Source organism: Brienomyrus brachyistius, chromosome 22 (genome assembly GCF_023856365.1).
Source record: "Brienomyrus brachyistius isolate T26 chromosome 22, BBRACH_0.4, whole genome shotgun sequence".
In the NCBI taxonomy this organism is placed as follows: domain Eukaryota; kingdom Metazoa; phylum Chordata; class Actinopteri; order Osteoglossiformes; family Mormyridae; genus Brienomyrus; species Brienomyrus brachyistius.
In genome coordinates this window covers 13,268,040-13,285,862 of record NC_064554.1, presented here as the reverse complement: position 1 = coordinate 13,285,862, position 17,823 = coordinate 13,268,040, and the positions used below count along the sequence as shown (strand labels likewise).

The 17,823-nt window shown below is 48.6% G+C and overlaps 1 protein-coding gene across 1 annotated transcript; it reads right to left on the bottom strand.

The window, feature by feature from the left end:
• Window positions 1–204: 204 nt before the first annotated feature.
• Window positions 205–16,844, bottom strand: usp7 (ubiquitin specific peptidase 7 (herpes virus-associated)). Its single transcript, XM_048992297.1, has 32 exons — window positions 15,750–16,844; window positions 12,770–12,874; window positions 12,249–12,447; window positions 11,357–11,495; window positions 10,735–10,823; window positions 10,255–10,363; window positions 10,045–10,175; window positions 9,624–9,678; window positions 9,411–9,491; window positions 9,227–9,317; window positions 8,298–8,380; window positions 8,088–8,197; window positions 7,829–7,985; window positions 6,389–6,443; window positions 6,299–6,343; window positions 6,090–6,220; window positions 5,862–5,996; window positions 5,650–5,751; window positions 4,830–4,935; window positions 4,631–4,723; window positions 4,476–4,543; window positions 4,187–4,287; window positions 3,952–4,105; window positions 3,731–3,798; window positions 3,367–3,475; window positions 3,176–3,253; window positions 2,989–3,089; window positions 2,707–2,806; window positions 2,481–2,600; window positions 2,319–2,390; window positions 2,069–2,159; window positions 205–1,731 (listed from the first exon to the last, which is right to left on the bottom strand). The coding sequence occupies exons 1-32, from the start codon at window positions 15,838–15,840 to the stop codon at window positions 1,625–1,627; spliced, it is 3,276 nt and encodes a 1,091-aa protein (XP_048848254.1). The 5' UTR covers window positions 15,841–16,844; the 3' UTR covers window positions 205–1,624.
• Window positions 16,845–17,823: the final 979 nt, after the last annotated feature.

Here is a 17,823-nt window from a genome sequence, read left to right as displayed (position 1 = left end):
CTTAATGAGGCTCCATCCTGAGCACAGGAAACAGCTGGCTAGGTAGTACAGCCAGTGGCGATGGAGGGAGGAGGGTTGCCCAGTGAGCCCAGATCCATGTTTCTAATCAAGTATAAGTGGTGAAAACACCCCTGGGGCTAGCAAAGCCCACCCAGCCCCCCTCCCATAAGTGTTTCTTTGTTCAAAGTTGACTAATGCACAGCATTTTATAGAAAATTTTATTCAACATACATTTTCCAGCAAAAAGGCAATATACAGGAATAGCTGTCGTACACTGCTGCTACAGGGAGGAATTAGACTGGAGAAAAGGTATGATCTGAAGGTCATCTTTGTACTGCACTTTAACTAGACACTGTTGCCATTAGTTTAAAAAAAAAAAAAATCAGGAAAAAAAAACTACACACAAGGAATATGAACATCTGAACTGCGTTGTAACCAACAAAATTTGTGTTTAATTTTACATGTCCATTCTTTAAATATACAATTTGAATTTCTTTACAAAGCCAACTACGCCCTAGGGAGCACGTCTCCTGTGCTTGGAAAGGGCTGGATTTCCATTTATAATGCTGGTTTCACTATATCCTAAACCAGTGTTTCCTAATCTGGTCCTTGGGGACCCAGAGACAGTCCTTGTTTTTGCTCCCTAGCTGGGAGGGAGCAAAAATGTAGACTGTCCTGATAAGGGCGCTCAGAGGGAGCAAAAACATGGAGCGGCTATGGGTCTGCGCAGAAAGGACTGGGAAACACTGTCCTAAACCCATCACCGCGAAGGGTGTGCTGTTTGTTGCCAATGTACACTACAGTAAAAACCCCTCAAGCTGATCAGAAACCCGAACAGCGTCACCAAACCCACAGCAAAAAGGACAGGGGCCAACAAGGTGGGAACGAAATGGAGAGGAGAGTTCCGGAAACTGAAATAAGCGGGGGGGGGGGAGAGGGGGGGGGAGGATCAAAGATTACATTTAACAGTGCTGAAAAATGTAATCATCTTCGCGATTTAAGTGCCAACGTGCAAGATGAAGTACAGACGCTTAGAATTTTTTTTGTTTTTTTTTTTTTTTAATGGATGCTGTGGTTTTTTTTTTATTATACAAGATTTGAAAGAAGACAGAACTGAATTCCTCCAACCAAACTAAGTGAGAAAGAATTGTGTAAACATGAAGTGAACTAGTTGCACTAAGGGACCAGGAAAATATGACAACCACGTTAGGCAACTAGCAAGCAGAAGCCACCTGCGGTTCTTGCGACCAGGTCACCGACGCCTTCCTGCAAAAATGGCCCCTCCCTCCATCTATCCCTCTGCTCCGCCCCCCCCAGGCAGCAGCTTTTTAAAAACAAAACCCGAAAAAAAAAAAAAACCCTAAGTTCATACAGTCCTCTCGTGTTAAAATCCAATGAATTCTTCCAGACAAAAATAGGCAGTCAATAGTTACATAGAAGCCAAATCGAACAGCCTCAAAAAAAGAACCCAAAAAATGGGGAAAAGGAGCAGCGATCCGTTTTGCTGAAGACTTCATAAACGGTGCGTGTGTGTACCCAAACGCCCAAACTCTGCGGCTGTTAAAAGTGATGCACACAAAGGGTTTGGTTAAAGTCTTTAGTACAGCGGGTTGGGGTGGGGATGTCAGTTGTGTATCTTGATTGCTTTTTCCAGGTAAGTGTAGCGGCCTCTCTTCGGGGCTTTGTTAAAATGGTCAAGCCCTAACCAAGGCCTGGGGTGGGACATGTTCCCTGGGGAGGGGGAATGAATGGTTGAGAGGTTTCTCAATGAACAGCCGACGCATGCAGGCAGGGCTACACGCGACAGACTGCATTCCCGAAGGTTCAAAAATGTACACTGGCCACTTATACTGGCTTCACCATCTGCACACCACATCCACCATGGTTCCTTTAAAGCAGTCTCTCTCAAACCGGTTCTTTGAGAGCCCCAGACAGGTACGTTTTATGCTGCCTCCCACCTCTCTACTGGGAGCAGAAACGTGGATGTTCTAGGCTCCCTGAGTACTGGGCTGAGAAAACCTACTTTAAAAAGGAATTATTTACATACACACTTAAAAGTTTAAGTTACCTGGCTGTGGCTCAAAATCTTTAAGATTTACTTCGTATTCGTCTTCATTGATGTACTGATGTCGTCCCATCATGACGATCGCAAACTTGAACTAAATCATTGAAAAAAAAAAAAAATACATTAGGTACAAGGGGACGGCACACAGCACAGCACCAGAGTACTGCACAGTGATTAAGGGATCCCCAATGACATCATCCACGCCTCCTTATTTACTGACTAGTCAGAAACAGAAAACCCTCACGAGCCTGACCTTCTCAAACTCCTTCTCCTGGATGTCCAGCATGGTCTGAATTCTTCTCATGACCTCCCTGAACGGTTCGCCCTGCGAGGAGAAACACGAGTTCATGGACGTCAGAGTGGAAAGCAGAGTGGTGTTACGCGCGAGCGTGCTCTGTGACATCCCGAGACGCACCTGGCGAATCTTCAGCAGGAAAGGAATCCCGAATGTCCCGAAGACTTCCTTGTGAAAATGTGCAACAGGAATCAGCATCTCTTTCTCCTTGTCAAGGTTCACCTGGTCCAGAGAGATTTCCTGGCCGAAAGGAAGAGGGCCATCAAACACACAGAGAACTACAGGCACACTTCAAACCTGAAACTGGCAATCAGATCTGTCTGCCAAGAGGCTGGACGGTACAAACCTCTATTCTGAACGTCCGGCTCGCTGCGGGGGATAAGCACTCCAGTAACTCATCCTCCTGGTGAACTCCAATTATTTTGTAGCTTACAATTTCTAGCAGCCTGTGGGGACAGAGTGAGATGTGAACCGACAACCTCCTGATCACAGGCACAGCGCCCTAACCCGCCGAGCCACATACCGCCATACCCAGATTCCTCATGGAATGGTCAGCCTCGCACATAGCTACACATTGTAGGAACAGGGGCAGTCTGAACAAGTGTAAGATTCACCAAGTGTAGCATACCTCAGTTTTTCAGAACCCTTTTCAGATAGTTCCACCGCCTTCTTGCACTCCTCCAGGAGGTCACGCACACAACCATGCTTGTCAGGGTATAGTGTTATTTCCTGTACAGCAGAAAACACCAATTCCATCGGCAGCTCTTTGGTTACTGATACATCCATCAGCTTGTGCTATTGTCTGCTCGTTTTACCTCTTCCCGGAACTGACTGTTCAGCCATATGGACTTGAAGCTCCTCCTGTTCTCGAAATCTGTGATCTTCATCTTCAGCTGAGGGCAGAAACGCTGGGGTGAACCTACTAGCTAGCAGAGAACCTGCCAGGTTAATCCTCAAGGGAGTGCAGTATACCGGGGTGATGGCAGGGGGGTGCGCTGCTGCTCACCTGCTGATAGTACAGCTTCTTGGGCTGCCTGGGCTTGAAGAACTGCAGCAGGTCTCGTAGGGTGCCTTCATAGTTGTGTCTGAGGGGGTTGCCTGGTCCATCGCGGTATCTACGCCACACAGAAAGGGAGAGACTCATATGGGCACTTAATGTGGCTAAAGTACGTTACCAGTTCCAAAGCTCGAGGGCCCTTTAAAAACAGCAGTGGAGATTGTCAATTTGATCGCCTAAAGCCTCTGCTTTGAGCCATACTGGCTAGGCCTGCACTTCTGCTCGAAAGAAAAATGCGCTTGCCGACACCTCTGCTGCCATGTCGAACAGAGAGCGGTAGCGGCCATTTCCGTCGTTCCTGAAGGGCACGTACCCTTGGGACTTGAAAAACTGCAGGAGCATGGGGTCGGTGTTTAGTCTCTGAGCAACAGTCTTCGCCACCTGCAGGATGAGATCGGCACTGCATGAAGTTTACGCCATGAAAAATCTCAACTGCTGAACAGTTTACAAATCATCCTGCAGCAACAGTTTTTAGCATTTATTGTGCATTAAGTGTGAATACATCGTCTGGAAGCCAGCTGTGAAAAGCCATACCTGGAAGTAGTTCATCCTGTTTGAAAGCGTTACAACGAAGCCTGGATCGTTGTGAATGGTTTTGTCACAGAAGATGACGTCGACGCGATGGTACAAGTCTCTGAAGTAGTCTTTTGCGGTCAGCAGATCGCCTGCATCATTCTCGGGGTCATCCCTGGAAAGAGAGGCACGGACAGTGTGACGGGCGGCCGGTCACCAACGGAGCACGACCACAGGGACCCACAACAGCACTCACTTCTGAAACACTATTATATCGCCATCCATGAGCTCATCCAGAGCCTTGTCCAGGGAGACGTCGTAGTCCTGAATCCGCTCCGTTAAATTCGGTTTAACTTCCTGGAAAAGGGCGAGATGCAAGCAGCTTTAGGCATGAAAAGTGTAGTTATGTTACAGAGAAAACTGGCTGTTCTGTTTTTACCAGGCCTAGACAGCAGTGATAATCAAAAGAAAACTTATTACAACTAACAAGCCAATCGGCGCAGAGGAAACGAAACCTGAGTCAGTAAGCCCCGCCCACAGCATACCTCATAGAGGATAAGGTTAGTTCCTTGCTGAAATCCTGCTCTTTCGCACATGACTTGCAGCAAGTCTCCTGTTTGTTGGAGAAAAATGGGACTTTAATATCTTCCATCAATACAGATTTGTATTTATTTCACCCCTCCCCTACTCATTTACTTACGTATTTTACAAGATATAGGTGTGTAGATATGTCCACAATAATTTAAGCTCTTTGTTTTTGGATCATACATCTTCAAAAACAACATCACGTCATCTGTGTGGGAATAAAGAACCCAAGTCAGTGCATATATGACAGAGACAGATATCGGTTGTCTTCTGCAGGCCCAGTGGCTCGGTGTGCGGACGGGATGGACACTAACGGTCTTTGTCGAACTTGGGCAACGTCGCACCACTGGCAGCCATTTCTGGGTCCACGGTCTCCAGAAATATTGTCCACGGGTTCTCGTTATCGCTTAAGTCAATCATCTGGCGCAGGAAGGGCCACAAACGAGCCCAGTTAAAATCATCAGCACTTGAAAAGAACAAACACACCCAGACAAGCAAGACGAAAGGCCCATAGCCTTTACAAACTGCACAGATACTCATACTTCATGTATTCCCATCAATGTGGGGACTCCCCATTCATTCCCATAAGCGTAACCCTAACTATGACAACCTTAACCTATAATCTTAACAAGTAAGCAAACAAAATGCAGGATTTTTATAAAAATTATGTTTATATGGGGGCGGCATGGTGGTGCAGTGGTTAGCACACCTAACCTGCCTCACACCTCTGGGACCCGGGTTCGAGTCCCCGCCTGACTTTGCATGTTCTCCCCATGTCGTCGTGGGGTTTCCTCCGGGTACTCCGGTTTCCCCCCCCCCACAGTCCAAAGACATGCTGAGGCTAATTGGAGTTACTAAATTGCCCATAGGTGTGCCTGTGAGAGTGAATGGTGTAAGTGAATGGTGTGTGAGTGTGCACTGTGATGGGCTGGCCCCCCATCCTGGGTTGTTCCCTGCCTCGTGCCCATTGCTTCCGGGATAGGCTCCAGACCCCCCATGACCCAGTAGGATAAGTGGTTTGGAAAACGGATAGATGGATGTTTACATGTCCGCACAAGATCAAATGTAGGTTTTACCACAAATACGGTGACAAAATAGAAACACGCACATGTACGCAGGCTGCCGCACACTTACAGACTTGCTGCAATCGGCTTCATAATCCAACATGGCTGGTCTCTTGGTGCCGTTGCTCCTGGCCTGCATGGGCCAGAGCCGGATTTGGTCCTGCGGGAATCCCTGCGATACAACAACACAAGCCTGGCTGTAGGTTCTCAGTCCCCCCCAGGCCCCAGTAATCCCACCGCCAGGACAGATGGATGCGCAGAGTCAGCAGAAGGGGAGCTCACCATGTTCTGCGAGAGGTTCTGGACGAACTCTGCCAGTGTGGAGCTCTTTAGGACTTTGAACACTGTGTACTTGACCTTCTCCTCGTCATACATGTCGTTTCCCTGGTGGCCACAGAACTGATCCTCTGTGACGATCTGAAATGGTACGAGCCTCGGTTTAGGGTCATGTACCTCCCCCAGTCACTGTGGGGTGCTCCTGAACCCAGAACCAAGACCCCACACACTCACCTGGACCTGCATGTAGAGGTGGGCCTCCTGACGCTCCTTACGCTTCTGGGCCTCCACCCTCTTCTCCTCCTGCAGCCTCTCCACCAGCTGCTGGGGGATGTCCATGTCTGTGACGGGCTGCAACACCTCGCCTACGTGGGGGACATGGCTGGTCAGTCTCCTCTAATAGCCACCCATCTTCATGACGCCCCCCCCAGACGGCTACTTACTGAGCTTGGACTCTCGGATGTACAATCTCTCTCTTTTTCCTCCTCCTCCGTTGTTGTTGTTGAGAGAGATATCTCTCTCTTTTCCTCCTCCTCCGTTGTTGTTGTTGAGAGAGATGGACACGACGTCGTCGTCGAACTTGCACCACTGTGGTATCAAATAAGAGGGTACACATTCAGGCTCATATAAACAGCTTCTAGGGCTGAGTACCGAACTTCGGTACTTTTGTGGTACCGACCAAAAGGCTCCTATTCCACCAAGGAGTGAAAAATTCTTTCGGTGCCAAATTCTGATGCCCAAACAATGAATCTGTGTCTGTGAGCCAATAAGCATGCAGCATACTTGTGTAGAGATGTAAAGTCACTGGTGATTGGGTGTCTAACGTGACGTTACACAAACAGAATCTCTAAGCTCCTGTGTCGTCTTGTTTTATTCGTCACGTAGAAAACACAGAAGAAACCAAAGTGTGGCTTCTCAGGCTCCCATATTCCATAGTCGCATCGTGCAACTGTTTTTAGAGACAGTGCGACAATGTTTTAACTAGGCACACCACGGCGACTTGCAAATCCGGTCCTCACGTATGCCCCAGATATACGGTCTGACCATATTGTCATATAAACACTCGGAGAGGGCGAGAATTGGCGTGTGTGTGTATGCATGTGTGTGAGTCAGCAAGATCATCGGAACTCTGTCCGATTCAGCTGCTCTGAGGCACTGCGGTGGAGGCACTTACAGGGATTACATGCTGGCTGCTTGACCACAAGCGCCGGCGCTAACATGGAAGTTACTCAGTGCAGGAAGAGAGACGGAGCAGATGGAATTGTTGTTGTACCTCAACAAGACTGAATAATACATCACCGGGGCCAGCAGTGATACTTGCCAGTGCTTCTTAGCAGGATAACACTAAACAATCTTTCTTATTCTGTAGAAAACTAAAGGCAGCACACGGTAGGAGGACAGGACACATGCTAAGGGGGTGGCACAACTAAAATTAATACAGAGACAAAAACTAAATAGATATACATATTTAAAATAAAAACACAAAAACTAAATACTTAGAATGAAACTTCAAATCAAAAGTAAATAAAAACTATTACACTGGTGCAAGGACATATGCAGGCATATGCCGTTTTAACATTTTATTTTAGTTTGCACCAGCTGGGAGTCTTAATAATCCCATAGCAAGAGATCATATAACTACTGGTATTTGCAGACTCCCTTTCAATCCACAAGCTATACGTTTGCTTCAGTCTGAACAGAGAGGATATAAAATGTTTGTATATAATCGATTTCTGCTACTTTTCCTCTGGCCAATGAACAAATGATGCTTAGTCTGCATCACTGAACGGACTATACGTGTAGTTTCAATTTAATGGGTGTGTGCCTCCCCCCCAAACTCAGTCTGCAGGCCTGACCTCAGTGATAAAAATTATACCACCACCACCGTTCGAGTGGTGGCATGTTTCCAGTAAGCATGAACCAGCCCTTTGGCTGCCGGCAGCCCGAGGCAGAGAGGCGGCCTCCATACTCACCTTGCCGTCTCCTTTGGGATTGAGGTAGACGACGTAATGGCCGCCGTGGTTGTCTCCGCTGTGCACCAGGACGGCGTGCAAGATGTAGTTCGCCGGATCTTTGACATCCGGCTTCTGCAGGAACTCGTCCAGGGGCAGCTGCTCAGGAAACTCGAACCTAAGGGGGAGAGAATGGATGACATTCGGGAGCCGGTGGGGGGGGGGGGCGGTAGACGAGGGCGCCTCCCAGAGAGCGGCGGTAAACGGCCGTTCACGCTACCTGTCATTTATCTTGATGTTTTGGTCTGTCTGAGGGTCGTACATGAACCTCATCAGCTGCAGGTGCAGAATCGGGGGGAATGTCAGAAACTTCACCCCCTTCTCAGCTTCCTGTGAAACAGCCAGAGAACAGGGGGGTCACTCGCCCGGCCAGCAGGGTGAAGGGGCCCGGGCGGGGCTCCGGCTTTCCTGTCAAGGCTGCGACCCCCACCTGCAGACCGTGCTCCCCCGCGTCGTACTTGTTGTCACCATCCAGCTGCTCCACGGCCACATAATCTTTGAAGGACTCAAAGACTACAGGGAGAGAGAAGCAGCATGAGGCCTGCCTGACGATGCACACAGCAGGCCTTCGCAGCACAACAGACTGCAGATCACTCGTTCATTCAGTCCGCAGTGCCGTCACTATGGAATTCCATGACATGTTGTGCACCACCCCTGTACATTACTTCATTGTCAAAGTGAGCGAGTCTTTTTCTCCACCTAAAACGGGTTTCAGGCTCCTATAAACCAGCAATTTCCTTCAGCATTAACAATAATAAAAATAAAATGTTCGCCACGCATCACTACAGCTTGTGATACAGGAGGGGCTGCTATCACTATGAAGTGTAAGTGACGCTGTCACCAGTGGGGAAACGCTGCGGTGCATTTTAACCATTCGGCGCTCGCGTATCCTCACTTAGACATTCAAACTGAACTGCATACAAACGACATGGAACAGTACGTCACAATATTAAAGTAAAAAGAGCTCTTGTATTGGGATTGGAACTGAAAAAATGTGGATCGGCCCATCCCTAAATGCACGAAATAGTAGCTATTCCTGTACGCCTGGTATGAGTCTACAATAATTTGCAAAAAGAACCCAGAGTCTTCAGTTCTGTCCACAAATCACATTTATGTATTGCTGCATACGGACTGGAGCGAAGCAAATGTTCTGAAAACTGCTCCCAGTATTCGAAAACAACCGGTGCTTCAATTCAGAAATTGCTGCTGCAAGCAAAAGGAACTGGCTGATCAGGAATGACACAGTCCAGGGTTTCTGCGTGGGGAGGGACACGCGGACCGGGCAAAATCATTCAGCGTGACAGATGTGGGCCGGCCTGCGGAGATGATGCATGGCCGGCATATACAGCAGACACTTACTGTTCTTCTTTCCTTTAATGCCCAGTTGGATGTCGTAGTAGTCCTCTATTCGTTCAGATCTGTAGTCCACATGCTTACACTGGATATAGGACTAGGATGGAGGAAATTGAAGAAAAAAAAAACTTCATAACCCAGGAAACAAGGTGTAAAATTGTGGGAAACATAAATAAAGATGTCAACTGACCACCATCTTCCCTCGGAAGAGCTTTGGGATGGTGCCTTCCACGCAGGTGCCTTTCATCTTGTTCTCCACATTGTCAAGGAGCTGGAAATCAGACGCATGGGACAGACATCGGTGAATCGGCATGAATTAACAAGGGAGCCGTTTCCAGACAGCGATGAACTTAGAAATAGTGAACGGCAGGTTCGGGGGTGGGTGGGGGCGTGCCGTACTCACCACCCTGCACAGCTCCTGCACATCATGCTGCATGAAGCTGTCCAGCGTTTCCCACCTGCCAAGGTAAACGGGGTGGGGGGTTCAGAATCAGACAGGCACTGGCACTAACTGCAACTAAAACTCCTTCCATGGGAATAGGGATATAAAAACATAAACAGGAAACTGGAGCGCAGACAAAGCCTCCCATTAGGAAGCCGAAGCCGTAATTATCCAACTCTTATGCATGTGTATGCGATCGATCTGGAATCACATGCAATCTGATCAATGCAAATTAACCAAATTAGTCTCCCATCTTTATTGGGGGGGGGGTTCTTTAACATGATGCATCCAGCATATATGATTCTGCAATTATGTTAGATTGATTTACTGTATCGGGTTTTATCGCGAGTGCAGGGGCCGGCACGGCCGGCGGTCCTCTCACCCGAACGACTTGGTCAGCTTCTTCGTGCCCACCGGCTTGTCGCTGTGCTGCAGCTCGTAGAAGACCCGCTGCAGTGCGAGCGGGACGCTCTTCGACGAGTCGTCCCCCTCGGTGGGCATCATGTACACGGCCTGGCGGGAAAAGCGGCCCTTGGTTAGGTGCCGTTTGCTCACGACGCCAGCAACACAAGGTCAGGATGGAGACTCTCACCCTCCGCAGCTGGTTGGTAAAGAACAGCGTCTGCAGCAAGCTGTTCATGTAACACGTGGCCCCTTGGTTCTTTAAGCCAACGTAGCCTGTGTGTTTCTTCGAATCCCACCTGTGATTGGGCGATAAAAAGCAGCAGTCGGCCTATAGCAGGGCTCTTCAAATCAGGCCATAGATTCCAAATACAGGCCACGTTTTCAGTTCTCCCAGGTGGTTAGTTTAATAATTACTGATTCTGATTGGTCACAGGCTTCACGCCTGGCTCACAGGTGAATGAAGGCTGGAAAAATCAGCCCTTGAAGACTGATTTGAATAGCCCTGGCCTATAGAGAAACTCCTAAAGCAGATATCCCTCGCTAAAGTCCCGCCCCAAAAAAGGCAGGGTGTGATTATATAAAGAAGTGTCTTAAAACAATGCTGATAGCACAGGTGTAGTACATCTTCAGGTGCTCTACCAGGAGGGGACAAAGGGTGTGAACTTACGCCACTCCATGCGGGGCATCAGCCTGAACGTAGACCTCGAAGGTCACCTTGTCGTCTTCGACGAAGCCCCTCTCTGGATCTGTGACATCCTGAATTCGGTGGAGAAGGTCTTCAGTTTCATCGCACGGACCCAAATGACTCCTTCACTTGTGAGCATCAAGGCGATTTGATCCAATTTCGTCGCAACAACGGGTTATTTATTTATTTTTAAAACAGAAGCAATTAAGGTCAAGTATCTTTCTCAGGAGTATGAGAAATCCGCAGGCCGCAAGAGGCTCAGGCTGGCAGCCATTTGGGTCACACGTCTGTGATTGGTGTGCCGATTTTAAAGACATGGACTCCCGGTCGGGCGGAAAATGCTGCGTGCTAGCAGGTGATGCAGCCAGACTAAGGTAAACCTCGAGCAGACTGACAGCATCCATTTCATCCTGAAGTGCCCGTGACGCAGCAACCGGGACGATAAAATAAAACAGCTGACGGCTGTTGCCACGGCATCGCAAGGGACCCACCAGTTAAGGACATAAAAGCTATGACCTGATAAAAAGCACACGCTATGACTGTGCTGCACAGCTGCAGGAAAACGGTCGTTCCGCACAAATCGGGAGTGACATAATGGACTCACGCTCCATGACATGAAGTTGGAGAAACCCCAGTCGTTCTCCTTGTGGAAGAAGAGGTGGCTGATCCTCCGGCTGAAAGACTTCTCGTCGTCTTTATAGTTGATTATTTTCAGCATGGCCTGGGCATGGCAGGACCAGGACCTGTGAGGGATCGCAGGACCACTCAGATAAGCAGGGAAACATCCAATGGTCATTACTGCTAGTCCCTTCATTTCCTATTTCATATTCACATCGGATACCAATAACAGATATATTTTTTGTCTATTACTGACGTCGACAACCTGAGCTCCACAGACCCACGGCAAAAACGTCAATGTTACTACTTAAGATCCTGTGAATGTGTGTAGCAGCCATATGATGTCATATAACGTGGCCAGTGAGACATCAGTGAAGCAGCGTCAACTTGGGGGACTGTAGTGAGGGTCTCCTTGGCGAAATGTGCCGACAAAATCCCCTCACCCCCCACTAGGAAGTTGCATGGACTATCGCCCATTTATCTTCATTATTTTAGTTATGTTTAAATCCCTGGTGCTGCTAGTTTAAATATCAGCGGACTATATTGGCCAAGACCGACAACTCCAAATGGCCAATATCAATGTCTTGATTTTCGGCGTATATATCATGCATCTCTATCGGACTCGACACAGCTGAAGTTCTCCAAGAACAGGCTGTCATGTGTCCAACAAGACCACTTCACAAAGTTACCAGTAATTAATGCTTCCTTGGGGTGATTCATATTCCTTGGCTCTAAAGAGCAACCGGGATTCAGAGCAATTCAAGCCGAAGCATTTCAGGGTGCACCTAACTGGCAGTTTGACCGGTTCTGCCCAGTCACACATGCCCCCTTTACCCGGGACGCTCCTCGGCATAGACGCCGCACAGGACGGCTCTTACGTGGAGTCTGACTCAGCGTTGCACTGTAGGAAGAAGCCGACGCTCTTCTGGTGGGGTCGGTCAGGATAAAAGCGCGGCATCACCATGATCTTCCAGGGCAGGTTCCTCACGAAGCAGGACGGGCTGAGCACGGACTCGCTGAGCCGACTGAAGCGCTCAACCACGAAGCGGAAGGTGGCCTCGGACCTCCAGCTGGTGTCTGCGGTGGCCGAGGGACAAGACAACCGGCATGTGCACAATACATCAAAGCTTGAAGTTCTGAAGCGCCTTTGTTTTCTTTAACGTACAGATCAGACAAATGGGATTTGAAAAAGTGCTTCAAATGCACAGTTAACTAAATTTAGTTGATGTTTTTTCATATTGTGCCATGCATTATAGAGGTTTTAACCAAACGTAACACAGGTGGCATTCGAAGGAGGAGCTGATCTGGTCTGTCACCGCATCCTGATGCGCCGCCGTGGCACCAACACGCTCTTGTAGCTTCCCTGACCGCCCCCCCCGGAGACCCGCCGGACCCTCACCGTCCTCCATATCCTCCTCTGTGTTATTGTGGCCGTCAGCCATGGCTACGTTTCCGTTGATGACGGGGTTCGGAGGAATTCTCGGGGGGTCATCGGTGTCTCCAGCTGGAAGACAGAAAGAAGGGTGGGTAAGCAGGTCTCGCATCCGATCTGCACACCACTGCCGCTCCTCCGGATGCAATAAAAAAAAGAAAAAAAAAAATCTATAAAAAATAAAGAACTACCTACATAATCTACAATGAATCTCAAAACGGGGCCTGTACCCTGCAGACATTAGGACAACATGAGAACCAAATTCACAGCTCTGTGATAGACTGCTCTTTCCTATCTGAAGCAAAAGCAGAAGTTCATCTACCGGCCGAAGGATTATGGGAAATAGTCGAGCGTGTCCGGATTCAGAGCAAACATGGCGATTATGTCATCAGTAACCTCATTGCTCATTCCCTGCACAAACCCTTAGCTGTATAAATTCATGTATGTCCACATACATAGATGCATTCGTACCGATGCGAGGCTTTTGTTGGGCTTCTATGTTTAAAGCTTCACAGCCGATAGCTGCTTTCAAATCCATGCAGGAATGTCTGTATCGCTTTCGGAAAGATGAGTGACACTGCACCCCCACCCCCGCACACTTAACCTTAGATAAGATAAAAATTTTGTTAGAGCGAGTTTGAAAGCATCACGTGGCTTTCAGCCGCATCATGTGTGATGGGACACACCATGAACCATCAGCATGCAGGAGTAGGGTTTTATCTGGAATAAGAGCATCCGGTCCCCAGTGTTAAGCCTCAATGCTGACGCATCCCGGCCGGGACAGGCTGATCCTGTCAGCCACCAGACAGGCCTGTGAGGTTGCCAGGACTGTCACACAAGTAGTCTTAGCATAAATTTTTGTTGACTGTTTAATTCAAACTACAAATAGGAAGCCTGGGTAACAGAACCCCACCTTCCCTTGATGAGATCACATTTAAAATTACCAAAGCGGTAAACAAGCCATACAATGTTGGATAAAACGCAGGAATATGGAATTATGTCCCACATACATAATAACACAGTACATTTTTTTCTGTTTCCGGGTTTTCCCTAATGCGTGTAATTCTAGAAATACGGAGAATAAGGATGCCGCCTCGGCCCTGTTTCCTGATGTGCGTTCGTTCACGGATTACGTGTAGGAAAAACGGCAGGAGCGGACGGCAACTTAAATGGTGCCTTAGATGCGCATTTAAAATTGCGGTGATCAGCGCGGCCTATCGGCGAGCTCCTGACACCAGGCCCGAAAACCGATGGCCGGCTCCCGATAAATAAACCAGCGACTCCTCCGGCTCGCGAACAGTCAATGACTTTGCATTGAGAGCACTTGCGGTTCGTATTTTTACCCCGATCGCCAAAGGACCCAGATGCAAAAGCAGAGATAAAAAATATCGCCTCCGGGCCGGCAGTCCACTAAACGACCGCAGAAATAGGTGACGACAGCAGACGGGACGGGGGGATGAAAGAAAATGTGGATGATTAAAAATGGCGAGCCCCACGCGTGGTGTCTTCATACAATGAAGCAGCAAATCACCGCGCGGCGCAGGTCTCACATGCAGGCCTACTCGCACCCCGGCCTAACTCGGACTGGCAGCACCGATTCCGTGCTCCGAACCCGGGTCGGGACAAAGCAGCAGTGCATCCCTACTACTGCCCCGTTCCCGCAACGTTAGGGCAAAACGCACGGCACCGCACTGCCCGCGACGTCCCAGTAATCGCGGGTCAAACGCATTGCTAACTTTCACTAGCTGACGGCTCCGTCCCGGTGGCTGTCGCGCTCACGCAGGGAGTCTAAACCCTCTTGTCAGTATCCCGACCAAATAAAACATGCGCAAAGGCCTTTCATTAAAAAATGGGTTGTTGCAAAATATATCCCACCACCATCTTGGATGGAAATGGCCATTCACTACCACCCCCCACCACCACCACCCCCCCCCCCCCCCCCCAGTTGGCTAACGTGCTAAGTAGCTATTCTATGTGTCATTCAATTCGACTAGCAGCTCGGAGAAAAATCACTCTAAATTTATCATTACAGATAAAACCATTAAAAATTAAAATCTGAACGTCGACAGAGGCGGGAAATGGGCGGCTCTTTTTTTCGCAAACTGCTTTCACCTCCCGAGAGCTAATAAATCGCTAGCTAGCCGCTTAAGCAACACATCTTTACAGCCATAGTTTCCCGTTTAACCGGATAAATAACACCACTTCCCTGACATGCAGAGATCCCCCGCAAGAAACATAGCCCATCTGATGCGATGCTTCACTAGTTCACTCGAGTTTTTAATTCGCAGCGCCGTGACCGGCTAGGTCGCAGTTAGCCATTGATGTTTACGGCTAAACATGCGGCCGGACACCGAGCCGCCCTCCACCATCATTTAATGGTTTTACCGCATCGGTTACCCACTCCGGCAGCCGGTGTTGGGGGAAGGTTAGTGCAAATTATCCGCTGTGCTCCCCGGATCAGTAAGACAAACCACTAACACACTGGCAGTACCAAGAATTAAAAAAACTAACCTAATTATACACCCATCAACCCACCTAGTCAATAAGGATAACGTTACCGGCCCTACTGTCTATTAACTCCCACCTAGTCGAGTCCCACCTAGTACCACTATTGGGTTTTAAACGAATTGGCGATTGATTGAGCCGACAACGGGGCGCACTGTTAACGTTAGTATATTGGGGGCGTATCGGCAGTTAACATTGATTGCAGAAGTCAGTATTAGTTTAGGATTTTTGCCGCTTTATAAAATGATAACTACACATAATGCACGTTCCACCTCAGCGTATAAAATATCCGGGGCAGGTCAGCCTGCGGTGCGAAAGCCAGCGCAGCTACACGGCCGCGACGTACCCCCCAGCGATAGAAGGATAACCTGAGGTTTGTCACCCCCCCAGTCCGGCCCAGCACACGGAGCTGGGAACAATGCCCGCCTCGGCCTCCGCTCACCTTCCATTTCCATATCCTCGGGCTCGCTGAGCTGCTGCTCGCCGGTCTTCTGCTGCTGCTGCTGGGTGTGATGGTGATGGTGGTGGTTCATGTCGACGGGTGTTGCGGCGCGGCGCTCGGTTTCCTCTTCTATCCCCTCGGCCTTCTCAGACGTCGGTTCTGGGGTCGGCTGGCTTCGGGGCGGTTGGTAGGGGGCCTGCGAGCGCGGAGGTACGGACAACGGGTCGAGTCTGGGCAGCCGGGCCTGCTCCGAGACGACCTGGGCCTTATCTGCCGTCAGCACCGGGGACTGGGGGTGGGAAGTCGGCGGGGGAGCAGGCAGCGAAACGCGGACGTATTTGCTCGCTATTCGCCCAATCTCGGCGCCTTAACGGGGGGAGGCTACGCGGCGCTGGATAAACCGGGGCTCCAACGCGGGAATAAAATGAATGAGTGCGCCTTTACCCCAAAAATATGGGGCAGCAGGCGAGATGAGAGAAACAGGCAGAGATGCACCGCCACACGCAGCCGGTGAGCACAAACGGGGCGCTAACGGCTAGCTAACGCCAGACAGGCAGCTAAAGCCCGGGCCGAATGGGCTACACCACGCCGACGCGCGTATATCTGCGTATATTTAAATCGAGGCGATCTCGGGATATTTATATCGGCTCAAACACAGCTTCCGCGGCAGCCTTTCCAGTCCGTGTGCCCCTCCGACCGTCCCGCTACTGGGGGAGAGCGATGAGAGAAGCTATCCATTCAAACGCGCCGCTAATCGGGAATCGCGCTAATTTGGAAGTTCGGCGGCGATGCGACGCGAGGCGCCCGGCCGGTGCTCGACTTTTTTTTTTCTTTCCTCCTCCCCCCCCTGACATGAAACCACCGTATTTACCAACACGGACGGACACGCTCCAGCTTTTCGCGTTCGAGTGCAGCCGTCGATGATGGTGACGGTTACCGTCGCCGCGATTATCGTTGTTTTTCTAATATATGTGATGGCCTTTTCTCTTTCTGAGCCCAGTCACAGCCAAGCTTCTCGCCCCACTCGCTCGGTTTGTGATGTTCCGTTTGAGGTAAAACTCAAAATGGCGGTCGCGCTCTGCTCTGAAATGTCACATCCGCATGGAGACCGGAGCGCTGCCCGCCAGCAGCCAGCCGCGCTTACAATTTACCATCATTCTTATTAATAACAATACACATAATTATTATTTGCCCCCTGCAATTCTTAATTACATGCCGTGCATAGTGTCCGGAGGCCCCCTTTTATTTTCTGCAGTGCTTTTTAGACAAAAGTCAAATACTGCAAGCTTAGTATTATTTTCTCCTAAAAGAAATTTATATCAGTAAGTGATTGCAAATATATCTTAGTTTAATGATTCATACTCAAATGTTATAATTGCTGAATTTATTGTGACAGAAATGTAGCATAGTAATGCCATATTAATAATAAAAATCCCTACGGAAATATCTCCTTCAGATGCAAATAAAGTCCTTGCACAGCAGTTTTTGCAGTAAACCTACTGATAAAGCATTCTTTTTTATTCACTACATTGATTATTAATTGTAACTTTGTGACACTGTTTAACATCGCATTTTGTGCTCCATATACAGTAACCCATTTAACTTAAACATGAAAAATGTTTGCAAGATGTGACATGTAGATACATAAAAATTAGGAAATTATGAAAAAAATAGGAAAAACGTATCCATTATGTATGAAACAATACTAAATGGCTCTTATTCTCTACAATCCCTTACTCCGATTATTTAGTGCTCTGATTATGCCTGTTTTCAGAGCACAATTTAATTAAATTTATTTAAAAAATGTCACTGTGGCCTGCAATAAACACTCAGCAAAAGCAGAATGATCATATTTATTGACCCCTGGGACCAATAAAGTTAATCTTATATTAATCAGATAAGCAACAAAACAGTCCTCCATTGTTTTTTTTTTTGTTTTTTTACAGCAGCTTATCCAGCTGGTTGCAATGATTTTGATCTTCTGCTGGAAATCACAGGAAGTCAAAAAAGATTCTTCCACACATAATCACAATCTACAGGAAGTCCAGTCCCACATGTTTTTGGAGGGAGGGAA

Coding starts and splice junctions, on each gene's coding strand:
- usp7 (XM_048992297.1), bottom strand. CDS start 15,840: ATGAACCACCACCATCACCATCACACCCAGCAGCAGCAGCAGAAGACC. Junction 7,986..8,087: donor AACATCAAGATAAATGACAG/GTAGCGTGAACG, acceptor TCTCCCCCTTAG/GTTCGAGTTTCCTGAGCAGC. Junction 1,732..2,068: donor AGATTTTGAGCCACAGCCAG/GTAACTTAAACT, acceptor CCCCCTCCCCAG/GGAACATGTCCCACCCCAGG.